Raw genomic sequence first — 9,777 nt, 5'->3', positions numbered from 1 at the left:
AATAGATCTACAACTACACTTACAATAGATCTACAACTACACTTCCAATAGATCTACATCTATAATTACAATAGAGTTACAGCCTTAACTACATTGTATCTACATCTACAGTTACAATAAATCTACAGCCACAACTACAATAGATATACAACTACAAATACAGTATAACTACAGATGCAAATACAGTAGATTTACAGTTGTGATCACAACAATGATTTTATACAACAGCGACATCAGAATGGTCGAGGAAAATTGGGAAATGATTATGATAAAGACAGATTGGGAGGACATGTTACGAGGACAGATCACGAGGACAGATTACGAGGATGACTAACGAGGACAGATACGAGGACACACCCCGAAAGGACGGATAACAAATCAGAATTATGATCCGGATATAATTTGCTGTCGTTCTTCAGTATGATCCGGATATAATTTGCTGTCATTCTTCAATAGAAAGATGAATGAAGTTTTCTTCAAGAAGAAGATATTCATCATTCGTACCGAGAGTCGAGAGGTCCACAGAGGATAAGATGAATGAAGAAACGACGGAAAAGTGTGGAAGAAAAAGAAAAAAAGAGAAAAGAAAAGAAGACGAAGAATAATGACTTTGCCTCAGCATGACGAAAACTTTAGCTTCAAGACCCGACGATGGTGACAATATATCAACCAGGCGGGAGGTCTAATATTTTCGTTCACCTCTTTCAGAAACAGATGCTCTCTCTCTCTCTCTCTCTCTCTCTCTCTCTCTCTCTCTCTCTCTCTCTCTCTCTCTCTCTCTCTCTCCTTACGACACCACAATCCCCCCACACAGCTTTCCACTAAATCACAAATTTCTTAATTCTCTTGCCTGGTAGTAACCAGGCTGCCCACGTATCCTCTGGGTGTCGTAAGAGGAGAGGAACTAGAGCAGAAGCTGCGATGGGTTGGGGACCCCCCTTCCCTCTTTGTGTAATCGTTTTCTGTAAACAGAAGTGGATGAAGGTGCCGGGCTAGGGTGTGTGTGTGTGTGTGTGTGTGTGTGTGTTGTTATAACAAGGATGGAGAGGAGTTGTGTCTAACTAGGGAAAACTAAGTTGGGGTACTGGAGTATGAACGCTCGAGGGGCGTGCCTTGCATAGAATGAACTAGACCGATATAGTATATAGGGAGCGACGTGCTGTTCATTACCTGAGCCAGGGCATATGAAGCGGTGAAGGTAAACCATAGTGTGGTTTGTGGGGCTTGTCTGAGGAAATGGAGGACTTAATGTGATCTATACTCCTGATGGATGATGAGAGAGAGAGAGAGAGAGAGAGAGAGAGAGAGAGAGAGAGAGAGAGAGAGAGAGAGAGAGAGAGAGAGAGAGAGAGAGAGAGAGGACGTAATATCACACACTGGAGACAGTCTTTTGTTTCTAAAAGATTTCTCTTAATTCTTCACATGATAAAGACCTTATCATTATAATCTGACAGGGAGCTGAAAATCTCATATGGATTAGTTTTTTTTTTCTTTTTTTGTCAACCCTGAAAGCGTCTTTATATCATTTTTTTCAATTACTCATTCTTTTTCTTTTGCGAGGGCTTGCCAGCGCTATAGTGTGTGTTGTTTTTGGAATTAATCACTTGAGCCGGTTTGGTAATACGATTTTTTTACCGCCAGATTCTCCTCGAAGGTGGAGGGAGCTAAGATGAAAAGTGACTGTTATTTCTTTTTTAAAGTTTTAAGTCATTGTTTTGACGCAGGTGATGCTCGAGGTTTGTGATGACGCAGTTCGTGGTTTGTGATGACGCAGTTCGTGGTTTGTGATGCAGTTCGTGGTTTGTGATGACGCAGTTCGTGGCTTGTGATGACGCAGTTCGGGGTTTGTGATGACGCAGTTCGTGGCTTGTGATGACGCAATTCGTGGTTTGTGATGGCGCAGTTCGTGCTTTGTGATGACGCAGTTCGTGGTTTGTGATGACACGGATCATGGACGTGTGATGTCTTGTTCATTAAACAAGTAAGTACTACAGTGTATTCAGTATATTCAGTGTATTCTGTGTATTCAGCCTACAAGTATGTACACAAGTCTTGTACATAGGACTCAGTATACACATCCCCCTGCCTGGCTGCTCATTCGAAGAAGCTGAGATTTATTTCATCATCTTCGTGTGGCACGAAACACGGCACGAGGTGGCTGTAAGAGTCTGCCTGGGAGAGAGAGAGAGAGAGAGAGAGAGAGAGAGAGAGAGAGAGAGAGAGAGAGAGAGAGAGAGAGAGAGAGGAGCGTGTTCGGGGAGGATAACTGAAGTTTTACACACTTGGAAAAAAAAAGAAGTTATAAAGATTCTTTCTCGAACAGTGGTGTTAGAGCGAACGTGCCGGGCAGTAGTCTAGGTCCATACCCCCGTGGCTCAGGGTAACGTACTGCCAGCGATACGACACACACACACACACACACACACACACACACACACACACACACACACACACACACCACAAGACCTAACCTAAGGTCCTCTCACTCCTTCACTGTTCACTTCGTCTTCGCCTTCGGCCGTGAGGAAGACTGCTGGCTGTGGTGTTGGTGGAGTCATGATGTGTAGGAAGATGATAGACACACACACCCACGGAAGATGATGGACACACACCCACGGAAGATGCAAGTCCAGTAAGATGGAGGACCTCACCAATGACCTGCTCTCGCCTCTGCCTCACTTTACTTTTTTTTTTTTAGGGGGATTCACCTCATTGGCTATCCTCCTCGACCAATGGAGGCTCTCCTCGCTGCTCTTTCTTTCATTTAAGTGTTCGTTAAACTATCCACAGTCGTTTGTGGAGTCATACGAACACGTCAACAATTCCTTCCTCATCCACACACACACACCTACGTTCTCTCTGCCAACATCTGACGTCATATTCCACTCCACTTTGATAACCTATTGATCGATTGCTTCACTCACCTTACCGTCCACCATTGTGAACTTGACATGTGAGCAACTTGCATTTCATATGTCTACAGTCATCCATGATAAATGTAGTACAACGACTGATGCAGAAGTTCACCATCAGGAAAATCTCTTTTGAAAAACGTTTGATCATCCAGAAATGTTGCTGTTTGCATGTTTTTTGTTTCTTTATTATTCGAAATGCAGCAAAATGAATTTCTATTTTTCGTTGATTGATTTTTGACCCATATGATTTAAGAATAGAAGCTAATACAAATGTTCTGAGTAATAATTTATCTTGACCCATTATGTAGAAGTTTGAACAAGAGAATATATTTTTTCAATCATTTTAAGAATATCCAATGTTATCATATATATATATATATATATATATATATATATATATATATATATATATATATATATATATATATATATATATATATATATATATATATATATATATATATATATACACGCGCATGAATACGCGTAAGTGAAAATATTCACAATACACATACCGCTCATTAACTATTCTTTGAAGTCCATTTTCCAATCCTCATATCAACATCAGTGCATGTGTATTCACGAACATTACATTATCTACATAGTTATGTTTCCAACGTGAGCTCAAAGTTGTAGAACAAAACTGTTGATCCGTCAAAGCCCAGGTTGTAGCATTTCTATAACTCACAACAGAAACACAAATTATTCATTTATATATAATTCATTAATGTGGTTTGTTCTCTTTACACCCATGTGGGGCAGGCTATGGCTTTGTCAGGATTGATAAAGGTTTTTATATTTTAAATGCTTTGTTTATCTTATTTGATATAATAAGTTCATCAAGTTTAATATTTATTCCAGCACTGTTCTGTAATTCCTTTTATGACCAAAGTTGGTGAAAGTCATCTAAAACAAAATGTAATTTGCTTCAAAGTCTTTAGGGTAATTAATCAACAAAAATGAAAATTATGATATTGTTCTTTTTGATATATATATATATATATATATATATATATATATATATATATATATATATATATATATATATATATATATATATATATATATATATATATATATATATATATATATATATATATATATATATACAGTGTGGAAGGTAAAGGACCAGTTGATCTTTAATGTCACAGACGCGGGCCAAAGGTAAGAGGTTAATACTGAGGTAATTGGAATTAGTGGAATGAAAGGGAAAAATAAGATACTCCTTAGGAATGTCAAGAGTGATGATTGCTGCTATATTGAGACAGGGGAGGAAAAGGAAGCGAGGGAGGTGGAATTATACCTAGAATTACGTACAGACTGAGGTAATATAATATATCCTCTAGAGAGAAGGACGGAATAACGTGATTTAATGACCTCTGTGTAAAGGGAGAGGAAAAGGCTGATTGCAATTACGAGATGAAAATATATATATATATATATATTATAAAATACTGAACGTTTTTGTGGGTAAAACTAAACTTTTTTTGTAACAAATACGAATCATTTCACACCATAGACTACGCAACACTGTTGACAGATGAAGACAGACAGACTTGTTCACCTCACTTTCTGTCTATCTAATGTTGACAGGAAGTGTGTAGTGACGGGGACGGTGCCACAGGAGGCCACTGTCTGGGTGTGACAGGAAGGATTTGGTTTTTAGACGGAGAAGATATGATAAACAGACATTCATATACCACCAATACGGCATATCACCAGCAGGTCATTAACTCCACTAATTGTATATTTACAGTGGATGGGTTACATCCACTGTAGCTGACGACTGAAAACCAATGAAAAAGGATGCAGGATTATGTGGACCAAGTTGTGTGATGCCTCAGAGAAAGGCTCCTCTGTAGATAACCAAGTTATACAACTGGTTAAGAAAAATGTCATATTAAAAACCAGCTTTACAATATAAGACGTTAATGCCTGTGTGTGTGTGTGTGTGTGTGTGTGTGTGTGTGTGAACACAGAGGGAGGTGTAGGAACCAAGGTAATAACTCACATGTGGACATTAAAAGTGTTGAGGTCTGGAAATTGGAAACGTTTGTTCTGGGATGATTGTTGTGTTGTGGTTGTTGATCTGGTCCAGATGAGTTCCCATCCCCGGGGGGAAGGGGGGTCCCATTGTTACTGCTCTCTCTCTCTCTCTCTCTCTCTCTCTCTCTCTCTCTCTCTCTCTCTCTCTCTCTCTCTCTCTCTCTCTCTCTCTCTCTCTCTCTCTCTCTCTCTCTCTCTCTCTCTCTCTCTCTCTCTCTCTCTCTCTCTCTCTCTCTCTCTCATCGTTTGAAATTCATCAAGAAATAAAAGAAACAACATTCACAACCATCTTTCCTTTTACTGACACTTTGTATAACTTGGAGACTACGAGAGCTTAGAATATATATATATATATATATATATATATATATATATATATATATATATATATATATATATATATATATATATATATATATATATATATATATAGTTATGGTGAGGGTAGGATAAGATTAATAGCCCTGGCTGCTGCCATATCCTCGCCCTACTCCCATGATGTGATTGAAAACTTTGTTGATGCAGATTGCTGTGGGTTGTACCCAGACGTGATGAGCGCTACCATCGTATCGAGAGGCAGGAACTGCTATGTTAGTCGCTGCTGTTGTTGTTGTTGTAGGTACTGTGTGGCTGGGAGGAGACCAGTCAAGTACCCCTGGCCTCACCAGCGATCCATCCCAGAAATTGAGAACGACCCCAGCTCACTCAGGAGCGCTTTGGATCCGAACCAAGTCTATTGTGGTGTTAGGGAATATGGCTCTCTCCTGCTGCAGGAATGACCCACGAACCCACACCATTGTCATCACCAATTACATGAAGGATATACATACATAATATATACATATATATACATGTGTATGTGGGTGAGGTTGCATCATTCCTCGTCTGTTACCTTGTGCTTCTCGCTAACGCTGGAGACAGCGGTTAAGCATAATAAAGTATATATATATATATATATATATATATATATATATATATATATATATATATATATATATATATATATATACGTCAGTCAAACTTAGTTCGTCGTGGTCACCAGAAGGAAAGAAAAGGAGAGAGATAATGAGAGATAGAGACAAGCAGTATTTCCTCGTTGCCAAACTTGATGTAATTAAAGTCAGTTACACTGAAGTAATTGCGCTCATCTGGAGTCGAGAATTAGTTCAAAATTAAGTAATTAGTTTAGGCCAGCGTCCACACCACGTCCACGACACATGTGGCCAGGGTGGTGGTGGTGGTGGTAGTGGTGGTGGTGGTGGTGGTGGTGGTAGGTGGTGGTGGTGGTGGAGTGGTGGTGGTGGTAGGTGGTGGTGGTAGTGGTGGGGAAGAACGATATAGGAGTTTGGGTCAGTAATTCACCCTTGTCTTTATATGGGACGGTTGTGTGACAGGTGTGTTGTGGCGGGTGTGGTGTGGTAGGTGTGGGGTGTTGTGACAGATGTGGTGTGACAGGTGTGGTGTGACAGGTGTGGTGTGGCAGGTGTGGGGTGTTGTGGTAGGTGTGGTGTGGTGTGGCAGATGTGGTGTGGCAAGTGTGGTGTGACAGGAGTGGTGTGGGGGAGGGAGGCCAGTATCTCTGCCTCGTACCCCTGGCTCATATGACCTCAGGGAGATATATGGAAAAACTTAGGAGGATGATATACTCTCTCTCTCTCTCTCTCGCTCTCTCTCTCTATCTCTCTCTCTCTCTCTCTCTCTCTCTCTCTCTCTCTCTCTCTCTCTCTCTCTCTGCACACCGCAGATGCTGGGACGTCGAACCCTGGTCCTCCCGCCGCACGACGACGTAGCGCATACCACAATGCCTCCCAGCTGACGTCCTCCCATAACGTAACCAGGTCACGTATCCTGTAGATATGCAGTATCATTACGTGCTTGTTTCCCTCGTGTGTCTGTTTTTACAACATTTCATAATCTTGTTTTATCATACATCTCTTATTTGACCCAGCAGTTCCTCAGTTTTGAATGTTTTGGTGTCGTAATAATTCCTGACTTTGTGCAGTTTTACCCAGTCTGTTGACATGTTTGTCAGGGTTTTTTTCAGATTCATTTCGTTGAATTTTTGCGGTCCAACACACGGGAAAATGACCTCACATCTGTTGTCTATTTTCGGGAGTGTATTTTCCACGTTGACCTGATATAACAATGACCTGTACGTGATCAGTACAGGAATGGGTGTGTATAGATTATGTCACTGCTCCTTTACAGTGACCAGAGCTAGGATACACTGCCAGGCTTTGTGGCTCATACATCACTGTTGAGGAATATACATTACATATATATATATATATTTTTTTTTCATACTATCCGCCATTTCTCGCATTAGCGAGGTAGCGCTAACAGAGGACCGGGCCTTAGAGGGAATATCCTCACCTGGCCCCCTTCTCTGTTCCTTCTTTTGGTAAAAAAAAAAAAAAATATGAGAGGGGAGGATTTCCAGCCCCCCGCTCCCTCCCCTTTTAGTCGCCTTCTACGACACGCAGGGAATACGTGGGAAGTATTCTTTCTCCCCTATCCCCAGGGATAATATATATATATATATATATATATATATATATATATATATATATATATATATATATATATATATATATATATATATATATATATATATATATACATATATATCAGAAAAGTAAGACTTTACTCCACTCGTTTAACTTGGTTAACTGGTTAACTGTTCTCAGTATGATGAATAACTATTTCAAAGCTGTTATCACACTTACTCACGACTCATTGGCTGAAGAGAAGGAGTCGTTCACTCTCCTGTCAATCAACAACACTGAGAAGTTTATTCTAAGTATTGTGTAATGGTTTGAAAAAAATGTATGAACGTATTTCCAATATCATTCTCATAACCTATAGATGCATTAATTAACAAAGCTTTGTTTCTTTTTTTTTCCTAGTGCAGGTCTGACGGTAAAGGAAAAATAAAAAATATATATATATATATGGTGGATGTGTTTGCAGGTCAATGATGGCATAGGCCATTATAGGTCATAGGGTCATAAACTAAGCCATGGGTGGAAATACCTGTATTTTAGATGTATATTCAACCTTACCACATCATCTGTCATGTCTGGTTTTGCTCCCTCACTTCATACACGACACAAGAAGGCCATCCGCTCGCGAGGTAGTGGGACAATAAAATGAAAATGTTTTTTTGAGGAAGTTTTGTAGAGGAATGTAGAATGCACATCTTCTTGTGGAGGTTTTCGGGGGTATTCTTATTGTTAAAAGCATGACCACACCGGAGCAGGATGGAACACCAATTCTTATTCTTGAGGGAGATCCATGTACGTCTTTCAACAGGACGACAACACGGGGCAATTTACCCAGCTGTCTGGCGCTGAGTGTGTGTGTGTGTGTGTGTGTGTGTGTGTGTGTGTGTCTGTGTGTGTGTGTGTATGTGTCTGTGTGTGTGTGTGTATGTGTGTGTGTGTGTTTATGAAGTAGCTGACGACGTGTCTGAAGAGAGAGAGCTCCCCCAGGGATGGGAACTCATCTGGACCAGATCAACAACCACAACACAACAATCATCCCAGAACAAACGTTTCCAATTTCCAGACCTCAACACTTTTAATGTCCACATGTGAGTTATTACCTTGGTTCCTACACCTCCCTCTGTGTTCACACACACACACACACACACACACACACACACACACACACACAGGCATTAACGTCTTATATTGTAAAGCTGGATTTTAATATGACATTTTTCTTAACCAGTTGTATAACTTGGTTATCTACAGAGGAGCCTTTCTCTGTGGCATCACACAACTTGGTCCACATAATCCTGCATCCTTTTTCATTGGCTTCCAGTCGTGAGCTACAGTGGATGAAACCCATCCACTGTAAATATACAATTAGTGGAGTTAATGACCTGCTGGTTAATGGAACTTATCAAGCTCACGATCTACATAAAGTTTAATGACTTATACAATGAAGCACAACATTAAAACTTATACACAAAGCAAAGCTCAGTTTTCACACCACGTCACTCTCCACCACTACCACCACCACCACCACAGCTGCAACCCCTCCTGCATCAGGGGAACAGCGGCAGCAGCTGATCCCCACAGCATTTCTGCAGCGTGACGAACACCATCCACTCTGCTAGGAAAGCCGCTGAGCCCAGCGCCCAGCCAATACCAATGACGTAGAAGCTGGACTGAGTTATGAGGAGGTCCAGTTTGCTAGGTCCGTCCCTGGCCTTCAAGCCCTGCGTAGACTGGCAACGTGAGACGTAATACCTGGACTTGATGTGTTCCAGCAGACCGTAGTACCGAAGCCACTTGAGCCTGTACAGGAATGGTCGGAACGAGAGGTACAGGAATGGTTGGAACGAGAGGTACAGGAATGGTTGGAACGAGAGGTACAGGAATGGAAAGGATGTTGATGGGGAATGAAGGAGCAATATGGAAAGAGAGAGAGAGTGATACGATGTCAATATCAACAAATACACGTAAATAGAAATGTTTTATATAGTCACACGTACAATATTCATCTTTGATATAAATGAAAGGGACAATTTCACTAAGGGGAATCAAAATCCATATCTGAACACGTTACTTCAAACATCAGTAGGAAAATGAATCTTTCTCCTCTTACCCTACCATATCTAAGCTACAACAAGCAGACTTAGGATTAAGCAGTGACAAATTTAAAGTATGAGTAACATGTAACTTAGAGTGACGTACAACGTATGAGTCACGTGTAACGTATGAGTTACCAGCACTGACGAGTAACCTAGGCTACTCACGCGCCGGAGATATGAGGATGTACAGGGGAGTTCCTGGGGAAGGGCCAAGCG

General features: G+C 40.7%; 1 protein-coding gene across 1 annotated transcript in view; it reads right to left on the bottom strand.

Annotated features, from left to right (window-relative positions):
- Nucleotides 1-8,895: 8,895 nt before the first annotated feature.
- LOC139758250 (uncharacterized) overlaps nucleotides 8,896-9,777 on the bottom strand; it is a 20,030-nt gene continuing 19,148 nt past the window's right edge. The window contains exons 14-15 of the mRNA XM_071679459.1: nucleotides 9,727-9,777; nucleotides 8,896-9,265 (exon numbers count right to left, since the gene is read on the bottom strand). The exon at nucleotides 9,727-9,777 is cut by the window's right edge and continues 100 nt beyond it. Coding sequence (XP_071535560.1) covers nucleotides 9,013-9,265; nucleotides 9,727-9,777 — 304 coding nt within the window. The 3' untranslated portion in view covers nucleotides 8,896-9,012. The remainder of the gene's footprint in view (nucleotides 9,266-9,726) is intronic.

Source organism: Panulirus ornatus, chromosome 30, assembly GCF_036320965.1.
Source record: "Panulirus ornatus isolate Po-2019 chromosome 30, ASM3632096v1, whole genome shotgun sequence".
NCBI lineage: Eukaryota > Metazoa > Arthropoda > Malacostraca > Decapoda > Palinuridae > Panulirus > Panulirus ornatus.
Note: the sequence above shows the minus strand (reverse complement) of the source record. Positions and strands in the feature narration are given on the sequence as shown.